General features: G+C 38.3%; 1 protein-coding gene across 13 annotated transcripts in view; it reads right to left on the reverse strand.

Moving 5' to 3' along the window:
• The window catches only part of Tcf4 (transcription factor 4), a 341,790-nt gene that overhangs the window by 29,955 nt on the left and 292,450 nt on the right, over positions 1-19,385 (reverse strand). For 9 of the 13 annotated variants that reach the window (XM_048363022.1, XM_048363026.1, XM_048363023.1 and 6 more), the window contains 5 exons: positions 14,326-14,458; positions 6,676-6,743; positions 5,615-5,693; positions 2,869-2,945; positions 246-449 (listed from right to left, as the gene is read on the reverse strand). In XM_048363022.1, coding sequence (XP_048218979.1) covers positions 246-449; positions 2,869-2,945; positions 5,615-5,693; positions 6,676-6,743; positions 14,326-14,458 — 561 coding nt within the window. The remainder of the gene's footprint in view (positions 1-245; positions 450-2,868; positions 2,946-5,614; positions 5,694-6,675; positions 6,744-14,325; positions 14,459-19,385) is intronic. The other 4 variants (XM_048363027.1, XM_048363024.1, XM_048363033.1 and 1 more) reach the window with 1 other exon arrangement.

Here is a 19,385-nt window from a genome sequence, read left to right on the forward strand (position 1 = left end):
GCCAGCCCAGGCAGGAAAGTCTGTTAGACTCTTATCTCTAATTAACCACCAGACAAAGGGAAGTGGATCTGAGGCTCAAAGTGGTACAGTGCTATAGCCTTAAGCAAAAGAGCTCAGGAACATCACCCAGGTCCTGAGTTCAAGCCTCACTGATGTACCAAAAAAAAAAAAAAAAGTAGTAGTATTTACACCTGATATTTGTACTCTAGGTAGCAACTACAGAGTCTACAAATTATATCACTTACCATAAGCGAATGTCTGTTGGCTGAAAGCAGGCCAGTTCCATACCCTGAGCCCAGACCACCCATCGCTCCATTATGAGAAGGTCCGATGATCCCGTGCATGTCTCCGTGACCTCCAGGCACCGCCGTGGATGGGCCCACAGCGTGATTCCGGAGAACATGGATCGCATCATCCAGTCTTTCCAAACGATCTTCAATTCGGCTTTGCTGTTGGGGAATAAACGATGTGAAATTTAATTTAGTTTGAAATGCACGCATAGGTTATAGAAGTAAAGGAGTAGACAGAGGGACACCCTTTGGGTTTCTGAGTATGTTTCCAATAAAGTTTATTTCCGTAGAACAATAATAAAAATAAATAATGTCCTTCCTAGGAAACTGGTGGAAAATGTTAATGCTAAAATTATAGTGTTGTTTTTTTATGAATAAAACAAATTCAGTAAGACTTTGAGGACATTATTATGTACATATGCTGGACTCAACTGCATTAGCTTGAAAGAGAATTCAGGTTTACTTTAGAAGACAAAAACATACAGTGAATTAAGGAACATTCTGGCAAGAATTAGTTACATGAGTTCAAAACATTAACAATGGATTGATGACCTATTTATGGTTTTCCAATTAATTTCTTCAAGTCAGAGACAGGTTAAAAACACACATATTTTGATTTTTTGTTGAGTTTTTGTATGTGTATATATGTAAGAATATAAAAAAGTTACAAAAAATTCTATCACTGAATGTGATACAATCTTCATGTATAATTCATTTTGAAGTTTTTTAATTTCCTACTTTATACTATTAGAAGCCAAACAACCCTTTTTTTTCATTCTGACCATTAGGATCTTAGTTTTCTTCAAAACTTAATCCCAGTGCTAGCTACAGTTTCCATGGAAAAATATAACATGTGGCATTACATTCTTTTCTTTTCCCTGTGATCAATAATGTTATCAAAGCTTACTCTCCAGTTACACGTTAGGGTATACTGTCTCATTTCAGATATTAATACCCCTTCCACAGACATGACAATGAGGCAAGAAAGTTGAGTGAATTAGTTACTCAGTGCGTCACTATGCTAGGAAATGTAGTCAGGATCCGAATTGAGATTTTTAAACTTAAAACTAGTGCTGCTTTGTAGAAGATCATGCTCTGGTCGACTTTGATTTTTAATGTGCTGTGCAAACAGATGTACCAGCTGTAGAGCAGGAGAAAAACAATTTCTTAATTATTCTATACCAACAGGAAGAATGTGTATCTAATTGAGTTAGTCTATGGTACAGAGCATTTTGACTTGGTGGCTTTAGGAGTTATATACCTCGCCTAGACTGCCAGCTCTGCTACTTATGTGACCTAGGAAAAGCTACCAAACTTCTCTGAGCCTATGCTTTTTAGCTTATAAAGGATGGAAGATCTATTAGAGAGAACTATTACAAAGAACTATTATACATGAAAACTAAATCCTCCATGTTTCTATCTTCCTTCCTTGCTCATAGTGAACTGGTAAACAGGACTTTGGTTTTATGGGTACTCTTTTTCAAATGCTCAGCATCCAAAAGAAATCAGAGGTGTGGAGCACAGCTATCACTCGCCCTCTACAGTTCTGTAAGACAGTCTGGTTTTGATGGATAGGCACTGGAGAACAGCTCATGGGGATAAACGTTTACAACAACTGCATCGTCCACAGGTTGAAGGCTGGGTTGTTCATGTTTTCTCTCTGTGTGGTTGCCTATATTGGCTACGATGTACAGCTGAGTGATTCACTAACAACAGGGAGAGAAAGCACAGGAAGAAGGGAGATCCAGTCTGTATTTTCATTGTTAAAGATTTTCCTGAAAAAGGAATGTTACAGAAACCAAAGCCCCCTTCCAGATTTCTTCTTCAAAATAGAGAGGAAGTAAGGAGAATTCAAACTTCTAGCTACCCTTTTCTCCTTGCTCCCAAGCCTCGCACGGTCACTCAGGTGTAGACTAAGTCAGTGCCGCATGGTGCCTGGTTGCTTCCCACGTGTTTTTCCAAGCCTAGCTGCCAGGAGTGGAGGCAGATGAAAGTGTCAGACACTGAATTACCATGTGAATACTTAAAATATGAATTAGGCTCATGGAAATATTCAGCCATTCCCCTTTGAAAGAGGAGGCATTCCTTTACTAGCAGAGGTACTCCTCAATTCCTTGATAATTCCAGTGACTGAAACTGCAGTGACCTAAGAGGTAGGTCTCCTGTAGCAAGGTTAAGAGGAAAGCACCCATAAATCAGTTATTCTGGGAGTGAAACAGAGAGAGACTGCATAGTTGTAGCTATGCAGCGGAGCACGAGTTCCTGTGGTACCGGGGAAGTTGTTTAATCACTGGCAGATATTTTTCTCAAAGTGGGGTGAATTTATCCTTCTGGGATTTCTAATCTTTTTTCTGGTCCTAGATATTTAGAAGCCTGGGCCGTCTATTCCAGTAGTATCCCAGGCACTCTCTACAAATACAAATGGACACAGTCCAATAACTCTATTTCCAACAAGCTGGTGTACTTAATGTTGATTGTAAGTTATGATTAGCAAAAACATGGGTCTTGGAGAATGAATGTGGATGAAGAAGGGAAAAGAAGATCTGAAAATAGCCACCGATGAGCAGACGAGACATACCAAAGAATGTAAGGGTCCTTCGTAATTGGGAGATGATGATGCCTGACCTCCGTTTCTAGACCAGACAGCTGTGCCTGCTGATATTAAAAGGAAAATTATAATCAGATCGATAGAACGTGAAACTCACCACTACTTAAAAAAAAAGAATCCTTTTAGAAACAGCAATGATGCTTTTCAGTTAAACAATAAGGTATATGTTCATTTTCTACACCAGAATTTTGAGGCAAGGAAAGCAGCTGAAATATCGAATTTGTAGAATTTTCATGGCCTTGTGTTTATTCAGACTTCTTCCTAAAAGGAAAACATTTAGCTGAGTGTGGAATTCAGCTGAGCAGTTCGAACTCTTGGTGGAAGGTAGTCAAGGTATTTTTTTTCTTTTTTCCAGTCCTAGGACTTGAACTCAGGGCCTGAGCACGGTCCCTGGCTTTTTGTTGCTCAAGGCTAGCACTCTACCACTTGAGCCACAGTGCCACTTCCGGCTTTTTTTTCTATATACATGGTGCTGAGGAATCAAACCCAGGGCTTCATGTCAAGGCAAGCATTCTACCACTAGGCCATATTCCCAGCCCTCAAGGTATTTTTAAGGTACAAGAAAAGAGGGATGGTTATCCAGTTTATGTTCAACCAAAATTCCCTCATCAGTGGAAAACAGCTTTGCTACTTTTGTTTAAAAAGTAATCTAAAGAATGAGATAAACCTTTGGACGCATTTATTTTTCCTAGGTGCTCATATTAACCCCAGGCCTTTTTCCCTACCATCAATGCCTTTAGAAACTTTTTAAGGGACTAAGATTGGTTAGCATCAATCTCCTAGACCCAAAACTTTAAAACTTGAAGAATAACAACTATGAAGTTTCTTCCAAAGAAATTAACTCTTTTTAATGATGTACTAAACTTGATGCTAAAAGAAAAATTCCTTTGAGAATACGTATTTTATGTCTAACCGACAATATAAAACCCAATTTTAAATTGAAACCAATTTTAAAATTTCACATTTAGTGCAGAAAACTTAAAAAATCCATAATTCAAACAAAGGAAAAAAAATAATGGCCATGATTATCACCAAATCTCATTCTACGATGCTGTTAGCACTTTTAAAATCCATTCTTCCTGTCTTTTCTGGGTATGCCTGTGTATTTTTATGCTAAATAAAAATAGAATATTTTTGTTCAATTACTTTTCTTGACAGAATTTGGACAGAGTCGTCGGTGTGAAAATAGCAATCTGTCCCCTTATTTATGTCTTCATCAAAGTTCTTTCTTCCTAGCACGTGGTATTCCAGAATCTATTACACCAAGACTCAAAAAGTGGCTCTTTTCTGAGCCTTCCCCAGTGTAGGTCACTCATGGTGACATAGGTTTGTACACTGTTTTCCCGAACTCTCCTTTCCTGTCCTAACAGTGGGGCAGTGGAGTGCTGGGAGCCAGGTTCACATCCAAGCTCTGATATGACCACTGGAGTTATCTCTGCAAGCAGCCGCCTACTCTTTTTGGGCCTCAGTACACATATATCTGTGAATTCAGGCCATCCTATCACATTCATTGTTTTCACACTTTAAGGCTACAAAAGGAGCTGCTGTTTGAAGGGGGGAGTGTGGAATCCCACCTGCTCAGATGCTCTAACCCCTGTAAGTCTCAAAGCCCTTAACCCAGTTCTTCTCTTGTTATGATCACTGGCACATGGGATCATTTTGTCAGAGTCTAAGAACCTGGTGGTGAACCAAGGCAGCTCACAAGTACTGAACTTCACTTTCCATGTGGGATCATGTTTCATGATCTTAAAAAATAAAAAACACTTCTCTTATTTCTTCCCAATTTCAAGTTGGTATCTCTAGACACCTGGATTTGAGGAGTCAGCATCCCTCCTTTTGTTGCAATCTCTGACCCTCCCACACTGTGAGGGCGGGCTTAGGAAAGGCTAGTGCAAAATCCCATCACTTCTGGACGCTTTGCAGCAATCTGAAACCTCCCATGTTCCACCAGTCTACCCAGTTGGTAATGAGCCTTTGTGAGGACTGCATGCAGGGAATAATACGGAAATCAAGGACACACATTTAGTTAAGTTTCTCCACTATAAATTATAATAAGGTCAGTTCCCAGTCAGATACAATGGGATATTATAATTCTGCTTGTAAGCCAGCTGCTTTTCATTGCAAAAAGCAGGCTTTCTGGAAGCTTTAATAAAGAAGGACAATACACCTCTGTAAAGTGAAATGATCTACTGATGAAATTCTACAACTTAAAATTCCTCATCAAATTTTCCAATGGTGTACTTATAAAGACAGTATTTACAAAGACTAAAATGTCTGCAGGAAATGGTCCACATGGTATATATTCCATAACCAGGTCTCTTTGTTATTGTTCTTGGGACAAGGTTTTGCTATGTACTTCAGTTGGCTTTGACCTTGAGACTCTCCTGCCTCAATCTTCTAAGTGCCAGAATCACAAGGAATACACTGAAATTTCTAGTAATTGAGATATTGGCTGTCTTTTGCAGAGCTAAGAAGAGTTTTAGAAGTAAGATTTTTTTGCACGGGTGTGGTTTAAAAAGATTATCAGATTTTTGAAAAAAAATTGGGATGTCAATAAATGTACAGTCATGTTGTCTGTCTCTTTCCACTCTCTTAGTCTCTGCAAAAAAAAAAAAATCCTGTTTTTGGATTCTGAGAGTGGGATGAAGTAGGAGCAAAAAAGGGACTCATTCTTACAAACTGTTACTATGACAAATTGGGACTGAGAATACAGTACCTGAGAGAGAAGGAGGAGAGCCAACAGGAGTTGAAGGGTTTGATGAGAAGCTGTTGTTAGTGTGATCTGGAGAATAGATCTTAACACAGTAAGGAGAAAAAAAAATCCCTCATTTAGTAAGAATAAACAGTTAACCAGTTTTTAAACTAGAAAGTTTCTGATTCACTTACAACTTACAGATTATAAAAGGATGTAGCACTCGACCTTAGTACCAATATTTTAAAATGAAAAACCTAACCTCAGTGAGCAGACTTCAGGTCTAGTTCTTTCCCCACTAATAAGGGACTGTGTGGCCACAAGCATCCAGCTCCCCTTTCCTTCTCTACAAAATGAGAAGTCACACAGCATCCTTCCTAAGGTTTTTTTCCTAATCCCCTCTCCTGTGAACTCATTCTATGGTAAAAGATGAACTAAGTACTTGTCTTTAGACCATTAGTAAGCTGAATTTATTTTATGCTCCCAATGCGAAGTGAAAAGTAATTGAAGAGACACATCTTAGAGACATCTCTCTATTATAGCACAAGTTTAGCTTTTGAAGGAAATACCAGGTACATTCAAACATATCTGGCATGTCATTTTGTCACCAAGGAGCATATAGGAATTATGTAACTCCAGCTGCTTAGCAGTAGTAGGCAGACCAGAAAAGCCAATGCAAAGCCCTCCAGGGGACAATGATCCGACAAATTCATGGACCTGGATTATTACCACACCCCCCAGCCTCACCCCCGCCACACAAGTGTCTACAATTTCAAAATCAGTCCTATCGTGTTAATGTGCATCCATATTACTAAAATGCACAAAGCCCACAACGAGGACACTTTCCCGAGATCAACGGGCTAGTGTCACTGTAGAAACACAATATGGAACAGGAAGCCATAGACTTGTAACAAATGAGCATCCTCAACACTTCCTAGTGATTATTATGCAAGAAAAGCTAGCATTTTAAAAGAAAATTCAAAGCTGTTTGCCATTCATTTTCTAAAATTCCACATGTCCACTTCTGATTAAAGTTCACCCGGCTACAATGGAGCCCGCCGAGTCCAAAGTCAATATTTTCTCACCGAAGCAAGTGCTTTCCCCAGAGCGTCTCCAGTCTGGGAGCTGCCTGCTGCCCCGCTTCCTCTATTTGCTGCAAAAACAAAAAGCAAACTATGAAAAACCAGGCAGTGAAACGTCTAACAATTTTCTATTCCTGGTCCATTTACTCACAATTTAATTGCATTTTTAATGCTAATTATAACACATTAATCTTTAATTAGCATTAATTTGTTTGCTGAGGTAGATGTCAAATATATTCATGTTACATTTTTTTTCTTACAGATAGAATATAAACCTGACACCTTGCTTTAAAGACCAAATGTTTTAGTTGTTATTACTTTCTCCCTAGTTGTCTTTGAGTTCATACAGGTAGTTGGCAAGCCAGTCTCTGGTGTTCACCAGTAAGAAGTCTGTAGGCTTGTAGGGCTAGCTTTTCTCTATACTCTAATATCAGATTGACTTATCATCATGAATAATTTAAACTGGTTTTCAGGAAAAAAATGATACACAGACAAGTGGGGTATTCCATAGTGACTAAATGATTCAGAAAAATCTGTAATTGGCCTGCCTAATACCAAGAGAAAATATTTCTAATATTTTAAGTAACATATTTTCCACACATTTAGGCCTGTATCCACACTAAAACAATATGAACTGATGTTATTAAACATCAATATGGTCTAAAATAAATGTATATGCTAAGAGATCAACTAATCTCATGGGAATTTTCATTCTCTAAAATAGAAACGGGTATTATCAGTAGAAGGTATGTATTCTAGGGTACAACAAAGCCAACTTTTATTTGCCAAAGATCTTTTGAAAGTAACTTGCCTTTATAACCACACAGAAAAATGGTATATAGATAGCCAGTATTCTTCTGAGCCCTTCACTGTTAAAACAATGCCTGGAACTTGGAGAATGGGTACTGGTTTCATCGCCAGCCAATACAGTACTCAAATTAGACTTACTGCAGTTCTTAGGGAAAATTTCCTTACTATTTTTGTCAAATAAGAAAAAGACATCTTACATCAACTGATAGAACCAGACCAAAAATCTCACTGCACACTCCCACAATTAAAATAGAAGTTCCCTACCCTATTCTTGAGGATGGCACCTTCCCTAGCTAGACACCTCCACACCGCCTGTTCAGGTCTGTCACTTCTACGGTGGCCAAAGCCTTTGCTTCTCTCTAGGACCCAGTTTCATCTACCTGACTCCTGTGGAGCATACTTGAACTTGTGTGCAATTTTTCTGGATTTATGTGCTGAACATGTCAGACATCATTGGCTGTTTTATTTGCTTAGCAACACCCACTCACATCTTCACTTGTTAATTACTAAAAAACTGAAGGAACAGTGGTTGATGGTGAAAAAGATAATAATAACTTTCTGAGAACACAAACCTCTTCCATATCATGAATGTATGACTTTAAATTACAAGTGGCTTTAGAACTGAAGATTAGAGGGGGAAGTAAACTCTTTAAAATTGAGGTGTAAGACCATAGATATGAGCAGGAAAATATCAAGCATATTAAACATCTGAGATTGTACTGTGAACACAAGAGATTCTGCACTAAAGAGTTTAAAAACTTAAGAGGATATCATGAGAATATGAAGATAAGGACAGCACAAACATTTTCTTCAACATGCATTATCATGGTATCTGGGGGAAGGGGTCGTTTATCTTTTTTATTTCTAGAAGCAACATTATCATTTCATTATTCTATACTTAAAAACTTAGAGTTAGCAGCAAAAAAATAATTTGTGACCTCTGACTGATTTGACTACAGATTTCCATGAAGTGAAAACTCTGAGTCCCTGAAGAGAAAGGGGGCTCACCTTATCTAACAAAGAACCTAAACCAAAAATAAATAACTAAATGGAGAATAAGATGATCTTCCTTTAATAGATAAAAATTTGCTACAGCAGCAGGTTTCGGAAGATTAATTCTCCCCTTGAACAATTTTAAAGTGAAGAATATGAATTTAAAATACATATTTTTCATGAAATCAAACAGAAAGAATTGAAAAACTAATCAAGATATTTTAAGAATATTCACTAATTACATATCATATATATTTCCACTGCATAAACACTGCATGTTTACTATGTGGTTTTTTTCTCCCCTTAAAGCAGTACACATTCCTAACAAGGATATCTATTAGTATCTTTCTCATATGGGAGATATTAAAACTCAGGAAGCAGCATCAAAAATAGAATCAACTCCTTAACCCATCTTGCCATGAAAATGGTTCAGGAAACTACAAAGGCTACTCATGGAAGCCAATGATAAGAACAGACTATTTTTTTTTAAACATGAAGCCATTTTACCTTGTAACAGCTGGCCAGCCAAACCCAAAGGCTTAAATTTCAAAGCAGTTCACTGGGGCCGGTGTACCCTTTCACTCGGAATGCTTTGTGTTCTGTTCCAGGAAACACTGGAGGGGACACATTTTCAAGATTCCCTGAACATGGTAAGTGAGATGGTCCCCTCTTGTGAAGATGTCTCTTTTTATTTGTGGGACTGATATATCAAAGGGCACACAGAAATGGGAGATATATTTTTAATTCCCAACTGGCACATATATATGTATGTATGTGTATATGTATGTATATATATATTATAAACACACACAACTGTTTTACATTGAAAAATGGGTCATGCTTTGCAAAACACGTATCATATCTATCCTTTCAGATTAATGTATCAGGGCTTGATTGCTATTCTCGGCCCAAGTTTGGGTCAACTTGTATTATTAGAACTGACCCAGATGCCCATGTAACAGAAATAAAGATGCAAACGTTGCCTTCACTTGGCAAAGAACTTTTTAGGTTATTTTGGTTCTAATCAATTTCTCTTACTTACGGGTGAAAAATAATCAGCCTCTAAGTAGGGCTGTAACATAAATATGAATGGAAGAGGAGCAGTTACAAAGAGGAACTGTAATTTTGTAGGAGGATTTGACACGGCCACCAACAAGTATTGTTTCGAGGGCCTGAACACAGGTGCTGATACTGGCTGGAAGATGAAGCGGAAGGAAGGGTTTCATATCCAAGCATGAACACTGGACCACCCTGAGTTAGGCTTCCCTTTGGGGACGCAGTGATTGATTCCCATCAGACCACACCCATCCTAAAAGGGCAGGATGAGTGAAAATCTGATTTGGAAAAATGTTTCTCCTTCATTGCACACCCATAACCTGGGCCGGGGAACATCATCAAAGGAATAAGAAGTACAATGTCTACTGACTGGGAAGGGGGGCTGCTTTAAGAGGAGATTTCTCTGAATTGACTCCAAAGGACCCTTACATTGCTAAACTACTAGAAAAGCTTAACAGTGCCACTGAGCTTGTCTATAAAGACAATAAAAAAGGCAAGCTGTCTAGCGCTTCATTATAATGCTGTTAGACTAAAATATAACTCAAATATAGGCTGCAACTCACTAGTGCTTAGCAGGAAGGATTCCAAGGATTCCAAGGAATTGGAGCACCAGTTGGACCTCCTGAATATATGCAAGAAATAGTGGCAGGAACACAATATTTATTTATGGCTGTTAGTGGTCTTTAGAACTGTGATGCCCTGACTCTGACATCATACTTTTACATCTGACATCACACCCAAATGTATTTGAAGGCTCAAGATCATTGTAAAAGTCAAAGTGACGAGTGTGTAATTATCTCGAATAATAAAATTACCAGGAAACCAAGTTCTCAAGGGAAAGGGGACACACAGTTTCTACTAGAAAGGCACATGCACCATGGCATACAAATATGCCATCAGAAATGAGGATTATAAACCAGATTATTTCAGGAACCAGATAGAGACAATGAACTAATCTTTAGCACTTGGTATACTAATCAATCTTGGTAGGCTGTTCCTTCAACACTGCTTGGTTTGAGGTTTAGAAACATGAGAAATGTAATGCCTTAGAAAGCTGGCCAGTTAAATGTCTAATAGAACAATAGTAGTTATTATAACCACTATGTCAGTTATATGCTAGTTCCCTCTGAAGGGAGGGTGTGTAGCCACAAACCACAAGGGCATTTTCTGTGACTATGTACATATGGCAAGTCCCAGGGGTAGCTGGAGAGAGAGCTAGGATGCTTCTCAGCCTTGAGTAGCCTTCCTAGGTCTTTCCTGTGGTAGAGGATCTTCTAACTCTTTCTGATCAGCGAGGGCTATTGGCCTTTATAACTGAAGTAGAAAGGAAATATGTGGACAGGAAAACATAATGGTTATATTATCCTTTAGATCTCTCTCTCTAGCTTGCTTCTAATGACTTACTACTCTTCCTCCTCTGTGTGCATGCTTGGTTGCAGAAGGAAAGAACTGCTTTTGAGTCCCTCCAGCTCTGTGACTTAGAACAGTTTTGGGGATCGAGCTAGAGGCTTCTGCTGCTGATAAACTTTCAGCTTTCTGACAGCTTCTCTCCCTAATGAGGTGCTGTCAATTTGAACAATCCATACTCTGTCCTAACCTATTACCTTCACATAAAATTATATACTGCTTTAGATGCCTTCATTTTTTTAAGATGCCTTTACAATTCAGAAATGGCTAACATTATCTGCAAAGTTTTTTAATCATGCTTGAGATGAAAGTAGTGGATCATATGCTATAAATAAAATATTTTACCAAGAGTCATTTAAAGCAATCCTTACAGAATGGACTCTAGGCTGCACCCTTTCTAAATGTTGCTTGAAAAGAAAAAAAAAAACACACACACAACTTGTTTTAGAAAAGACATTGGTCATTAAAGGACAAAAGAAAACCAAACAAGAAACAAGGTTTACTTCTCTAAGCATAGAACAAACCACCCCAAGCCTTAGGTAGCATTTTCCATCTTTAAAATGCAGAAGACAGAAAACAACCGATTGAGACTCCAGAGAGGTTACTCTGGATGATTCTAGAACTTACATCTTCCTCCACAGGCACTGGGTTGTTCTGTCATCAGTTCAGGACATTTGCTGACCATCAAGAAGGCATTATCACACAAGACTGAGAGGCAGCTCAGTGGTCTTCTCAACAGAAAAGACAGCTCCCGCAGGCATCAATGCTACGTATGAGCAGAATGCACTGCCTTGCAACTCTTTTCCAAGCAAAAACTTGAAAAATGTGATGCCCATGTGTTAGTGCTTGAATGCCATTCTTACAGCATTAGTACTGCTTGCAGTTATTTTCTACAAAAATCATGTGTATAATCTTGACCATGTGTTAGGCTATGTGTTCCCTATTTACCAATTATTTAATTAGCTCTGTTTGTTCTTTGAGATACAGGCAACGTAATATTTCTTTATTCCCCGCATTTCAGAATGAGTGAGTATATGCCCAGTATTTTCATGTGTATCCTATTACTCTATACTGTGTGCGAGGAAAGTATCACTAACATCAGAGGAGAAAGCTTCTCTTCTCGTTATATAAACGTGCTGCCATTACTGCCTGCTTCCACACTCGGAAGACCAAAACCGAAGCCAAAGAGGATTTATGTGTGAAGAAACATGAGCCACTGGGACACCAGGCAAAACCAAGATGGCTTATCATGCATGTTCCTCTGAATTTGTATTTAAGGACTTGGTGGATCTTTATACAGTTATAAAGGAGAACATTCTCAATTGCTCTAGAAAGTTCTCTTTTAAAGTAATGCCTGCATTTATGCAAATGAACCAAAGCCTATTGCTCCAAAAGGCAAAAAAAGATCTAGTGAACTTACTTCCCAAAGAGTCATGAAGCTTTTTCATATTCTGTTAATAAGTCATGGTAAGTATACTTGGCTATTGTGAAACAGTTTAGATAATAAGTTTTTCTTAAATGCCCACTTCTGGGTTCCAAAAATATTATGCTTTTCTCTTTTTTTTATTTGGGGGTCTTTGGTCTAGACCTTCAAGCAGGGACTGTGGACCTACAGAAAATTGAATCCACCTCTTTACCTTACAGAAGTCACCCACCATCCAACTCTATCTATCCAGATCCACTAAGTGGACTCTCCTGTTCACCAACAAACTAATGGTCACAGGGCCAGCTTAAAGGAAGCAATTTTTTTTCCCACCAAGACTCGTGGTGAAGACGTCTCGAGCTCACGGAGGGCAATTTCTACCATAGCACCTCTTTCGTCCTATAGCTCACTGCTTTTCTCCTAGGGAGATTACAAATCAATGCACATTCTTTTGCAAAGAATGTCTAAATATATGTTCCCCAGCTCCATGTGTCTGCTACACCTTCATACCATCCCCAAGAAGAAAATTACTCAAACCACAAGTAGACAGGAAATCTGTCATTTAAGAGGATGACGGATGGGTCATCTTCTTTATACCCTGACCACATGACCGAGAAAAAGGGGCTTTCCATTTGTCAAACCACACTGAAGCGAAATATGCTTTTCTCACTCTTTCAGTTCTGCACTTTTCTTTCTTTCTTCTTGTTTCTGTCAAAACTGCATTGATAGCTCTCAAAACTTCCCCATGTGACCTCTGTCCTTAGCTCTCCAAGGTCAAACTGGTACAAACAATTGTAGCGGCCTTATTACGCAAAGTTACAGAAATGGAAACTGGTTCCTAAATTTGCTTCTCAGTGAAACACGCTAGGGCAGGCTGCTAGGTGGCTCATCTCAAGTGTGAAATACTTTGTTGAAGCAGCAGTGAAGGTATTATTTAGGCAGAAAGTGTATATTTGCAACATTCCAAAACACATCTCCCTTCATCAAAAACTCTTCCCACAGCAGTGATTCATAGCACTTCACAAAGTTCAAAAAAAGAAAAACATGACAAAAACCTAAGAGGGATAAATGGGAGTATTGTTCTGTTTCCTGATGTTTTCTCAAACTCTGAGTCTTCCTGAGCCTCCAAGAGCAATGGATAGCTAAGCCAAGCGTGTGGACTTGAACCCAGGAGGTCGTAACCAGGGATTCTTCAGGTTTTATGAAGACCCTTGAGTAGCAAGATGTGCTGTTCATCCGAATGTGAAGGCACCAAGGCGAAATGCACAAGTGGACAGTTGCTTCCTTGCCCACCTTCATTCCAGAGACAGCTGGACAGTCTGCCTAGGGCACTACAAGGAACAATCTGCCTTAGGAGATGACCACAGTCAAGATCAATGAAGGTGTGTGGATGAGAGCACAGTTCACTTGGCAGCAACACATTTCTCTGGTCTTCATTCATTAGGAAATCTGCTTATGAGATAGCAGCAAGTCATTTCTGGCCCATGGATGCTCAGAGATCTACTCTCTATAAGCAAGCAGTCTTGCTACTCAAGGGTTCCATAATGCCATGTATTCTTAGCGGCGCTTGGCTATCTTGCTATTAACAGTCACTTGAGGATTTCACATCGCCAGTCTATAGGAGGCAGTGATATAGCATGGTTAAGATCTCAGCACAGCAGCTGATATTTAAGAAGTGGTTACTAACTACTATTAAGAGCTATGCTGCCCTGTAACTCACTAGCCTTCCATGCCTTGTCTTATGAAAAGTTTACTTTGTTCACCGAAGACATTTTAGTTTCTTAGGACCAAAAAGGGATGATGATCAAGCTAGCGTTATCCGCTGTGTTTGTTTCATCCATTTGTTCGTTCTCTCAGTTACGTGACAAATAATGCTCGCCTAGTTGCTCTTTAGTTATGAGGCTCTTTGTTAGCAAATGCTGCCACGGATTGCTGGCGTGAGAGCTGGCGTGTGTGTAACTCACCCATTATACTGTCTGTCCCGTTGGCAGGAGGCGTGCAGGAAGAGGTGCTGTAATGGTTTGTGCCACTGCGATGGAAAGTGGACATCGGCGGAAGACTGGAATTGATGTCTGCTGAGGAGTGTGATGGATAGCTCTATAGCAAGAGGCAGAGAAAGGAGGCCATATTCAATCACGACATAGTTAGGGACTTCATTTCCTAATACTGCTTTCAGAACTCTATATTCTGCAAGGGAGGCAGCTTTTAGAATTTCAAAAGAGCCCGAGAATACATCTTGTTTAGATCTGACAAGTTTCATTTCCAAAATAATAAAATACATAGTTGGTCAGGGTTTGCATCAAATATCTAGGAATATAATGGCAATGTAGGACAGTGAGAAATGATGACAGTCCCAACATCTACACATTACTGCCTAAAAATCATCTCTAAGACTTCAGGAATACAGAAGACAGCCATGAATATTATCTCTGTATGACTTAGTATTAGGTGAAAAAGATTCCAATACACAATGACTACAATAATATGAAGAACCCTTTGGTCCACAAGATACTTCATTATGACCTCTTGGATATTTAATGACAAAGTGTAACCCATTTCACATCCTCTCCCTCCCAAATTCGATTATACTCACAGGTAAAAATGAAATGGTAAATGAAAAAAAAATCTTTTAAAATCACTAATGATTAAATCTTTCTCTAGCACCAACATGCAAAGGCTAAAATCAGTGGCTATCATGAATTAAATGTGAACAACAACAAAAACCCTGACACCAATTTATTGTCCATTTTTTTCTTCATATGTCTTTTCTATAGGACTGTGATAAAGACTACTTTTAGGAGATCATTTGACTTTGAGTTCATTCTCTATTTAGTTGCCCAAATCCGCTACATTCCTGAGGGCATACCACAGATTATAAGGTAGAAAATTAGTTGCTATCCACCCATCCCATTGAAAATGACTAGCTCCCTAAGGGAACACACTAATTTATAAGGATATCCCAAGCTATTTTCCTTTTCAAGAAAAGAAGCAGCTAGTGGCTCATGCCTGTAATCCTAGCAACTCAAGAGGCTGAGATCTGAAGATTGTGGTTTGAGGCCAGCCAGGGCAGGAAAGTTTGTGACACTCTTATCCTCAATAAACCATTTGGAAAAGACCAAAAAGTGGAGCTGTGGCTCAAGTGGTAGAGCACTAGCCTTAAGTACAAAGAACAGCACTCAGACCCTGACTTCAAGCCCAGGACTGGCAAAAATGAATAAAATTAAAAAAAGCAACATGGTAAGAAGTAGCTTGAAAAGTGGCTCTTATAGGTTAAACATATTACAAACACATAAAAGCATCATAATATTTAAAATGAAATTTTCATCATTGATTTCTTACATCAATAATGATTATGGGAGATAGTCTTCATATCAATTACTTTCAAATTACAGATGAAAGGTGACGATGATACAAAGGGACATTTAACAACCAAATACTTTATTCTCAGGAGAACTTGTTTCTTGGTGCTCTCTTACTGATTTTGTGACAAGCACATTGAATCCTGTCTCTTCCTGGAAGACACCCCCTGATCGATCTCATCTCCAAGTCCCTAGTGCACGCTCACTCTGCATTATACTATGATTAATACTCAGTTGTGTTTTGCCTTTCACTGCTGGCTTTTTCAAAACCATTTCCATCTGGACTTGTGACCTCTTACACTGGGAAGGAATGGAGATGACTGCTGTATGTCACAACCTGTGGTAAGTAGTGACACAGAATGACACTAGACACTCAATGAATAGCCCATCATCAGAGCTTAATAGACAGACATTGGATTGGATTATGAATCATCTGACAGACAACCAAATGGTTTAAAGAATAAATCTACATGTCAGAATTGGGTCAGCCAAGGACATATGCATGCCTTTAAAAATGTCTCTAAATTCATACAACAGTCTAATTAAAATCCTTCATTGAAAAACTGATAATCTTGAACTTAAGCCTTTTGAAGTACATGAAAATGCTTTTCATACTTTTAAAGTACCACTATCTTTATAGAATGGACAAAGTACACATCAACTATCAGTATATAAAAATCACAAATGAAGAACAGAATTATGGGAAAAAAAAGAAAGTAGAAAACTAACCAGGAGATGGGACAGGAAAAAGATAATCACCCATAAGGCATTTTGGACCCTTTTAACTTTATATAAAAGGAGCAATCGTTTAGGAGATAGCATACAAAAGATGAACTATGTAGAAAATGCAAGAAAAATTAATCTGTACAGATTTTAATGAGGACCTGCTGCAATTTACACTAAATCAGATTTTAGAGATTCATAGAAAATTAGATGCTGAAGGAAATTAGTAAGATTATAACTAGATTACTTTCCAGTAAAAAGTATCTTGAAAACTACTGTCACACAGACATTAAAAATATACCCCAGAGAACATTAGTGATACGCAAATAATGGCTCTTTTAGAGGATTGAGGGGTCAGCTCTAAGAGTCCTCAGTCTCTTCCTCCAGTCCTGCTTGCTACACAAAGTCACAAGGAAAAGTGATTAAAATAAGTGTCATGGCTTTCCATGCCCATTCTGGGTTTATTTTTTATTTGTGAAATTCAACAGTAGTGTTGTTAAGTCTACAGAGAGAGCAAGTAAAGTGCTGTACATGTTTACATGGGTAACTTTCTTTGACCTATGAGATGAGCATTTAATGATTAATAAATGGGAGCACAAAATAAAAGAATAAAATCCCACACTGGATTAAGGCAAGATTTTTAACAGTCTTGACATGACTGAGTGATTTGTGAGGCACTTCTTGCCCAGGGACTTTTGTGGCAGTAGATTCCAGTAGCATCTACCCACTGTCATAACAAAAATACCTCCAGACGCTGCCAATACGCATCAGTTGACAAGTACAGTGGTAGCAAAAGAAAAGAACTTCTCTTTATATTAAAAGTTCGGCTACTTAGGAATATTTCACTCTGCAGTGAAAAGACTATGCCTAAATCATGATCGACAGTAAGGACTCTATCCTACTTTTCAGAAGAACTCTGCCAAGTCATGCCTAACTTAAATCTTCTACAACTACCCATTCTGAAGCTTAACCACAAACTCCATTCATCTGAGTGATTTTGTGTGTGTAGCTCCAAAAAGCAGTGGTTAGTAGAGGAATTCTGCCATGCAGACTAAAGTGTGAAGGGAATTTAAGGATATAAGCTGGGCACTTGACCATACTATAGAAATACATGGATTTTTAAGCTTTGAAATTATGTGCTCTATTATAACAATAAATTGATAAGGTGATAATGTTTCTGAAATACTTTTACCTTTAGAGATAATACCAACATGGTCAGATTATACCCAAAATAATCTAAGGAAAGATCTTTTTTTTTTTCCTCTTAAACTACCTCTTTGTTAAATAGTGGTCAATCCAAATGCTATGGACTAATTTATAAGGGACTCCCATTATTGCAAATGGAAGATATTGACTGCTACTACTGTATATTCACATTATTCTCAGTCAGTGTCCCATTCTTCAGAGTCACTTCAGTGAGATATTTTCATATGGCAAAACTACAATAACTAGATGTAATAATTCAATAGTTTTGCTCTCGGTGGGAAAACTCATTAGCGTATTTATTTACCCTTTAAAATAGAACCCTACTCCCTGAAATTTCCCTATTTATCATATTAGGCTAAGCGACATTAGATAAACAGCTTCTCATGTAGCAGCTCACTGTGGTAATTTCCTCAAAATGATCTTTCTCCTGGTTTGTAACAGGGTTTATTAAAACTTTTTCTTAAAGGAATATAGTCGGGTTCCAATTTGAAACTACACTTTTTGTGCATTTGACATATTTTACAGATTTCCTTACCCACAGAATGGACTTGTGATAAAATCAAATCAAGTAATGTGAAATTATAGTGCATGATAGGAAAAGACAAAAATATAAGATAGAAGAAAAACAAACATCTCTTGGAATAGTGAACTGTACTTCAAAGTACTTAAATTCCAACATATTAGCATATCTGCCAAATTTTCTTTGGTAATCCCTCTCCTAGTTTTGATCATGAGTTACTGGACAAGTGGGAACTGATAGCAGAGAAGCAAATTGTTGCCCCAAAGAGAATTCAGTATAATGGAAGCTGATATTCCCCCTAGCCTTCATTCTAATATCTCCAAGTAGGCGGTAGGAGAAAGGCAGATTTAAAAACCAGGCATGTGCTATTGTCTGAACATGTGCTAGAATTTGAGAAAGTTTATAACTGATTCGCATAGTTCACACTTTGGGAGATAATACGAAAAGGCCAATTCATCTCCACCATCGTGTCTGAGAGGGAGAAGTAAGCTGAACCTGTGTAGTCTCTACCCACAGAACTGATCAAGGAGGGATTTCAAAGATACCAGAAATCTCAGTATCTGGAATCTTTTTTTTTTTCCACAGTTATGAGACAGACCCTGTTCCTATGTTTGATACGTGTGAGCAAAAGAGAAGAAAGGATACAGAAAGGTAGGAATCTTTATTTCCTTCATCAGAACAGACAAGGAATTAAATATGGATATGAGAAGACACAGAAATCTCTAACATGGATATAATTTACATGACAGCCCACTGGTATAGATTGGACCCTTTTGCATTTGTATGATTTGGGGCTTAGCTGTGCTTTTTTCTGCTGTGTTATTTCACCGTGTACTTGGGTCCCATACAATCTGCACTCCAAAGCCAATTCATGATCTAGACTTTTCCCTCCAGTAAACCACAGAACTCAATGCATGAGTGGATTCTGGACTTTAGCGCTTTTTAATTAAAAAAGGAGTTGCTTCCACCATGACAAAGAAATAGAGCAGGATGAATGAACACCTGGAAAACCTTTACCAATGAAAGGCAACATTTTTAGAGTTTTTAAAGTAGATGGGATAAGTGGAGTTAAAGTAGTTACAACACACATACACACACACTAACACACATACATAGAGGGACAGAGGGTAAATAAATGCAGCACTAGTACTCACTAGAAACTGTGTTCAAAATGAATTACACAACTTGTGGATGGGATGGAAGGAAAAAGCTGGGA

Source organism: Perognathus longimembris, chromosome 15 (assembly GCF_023159225.1).
Source record: "Perognathus longimembris pacificus isolate PPM17 chromosome 15, ASM2315922v1, whole genome shotgun sequence".
In the NCBI taxonomy this organism is placed as follows: Eukaryota; Metazoa; Chordata; class Mammalia; order Rodentia; family Heteromyidae; genus Perognathus; species Perognathus longimembris.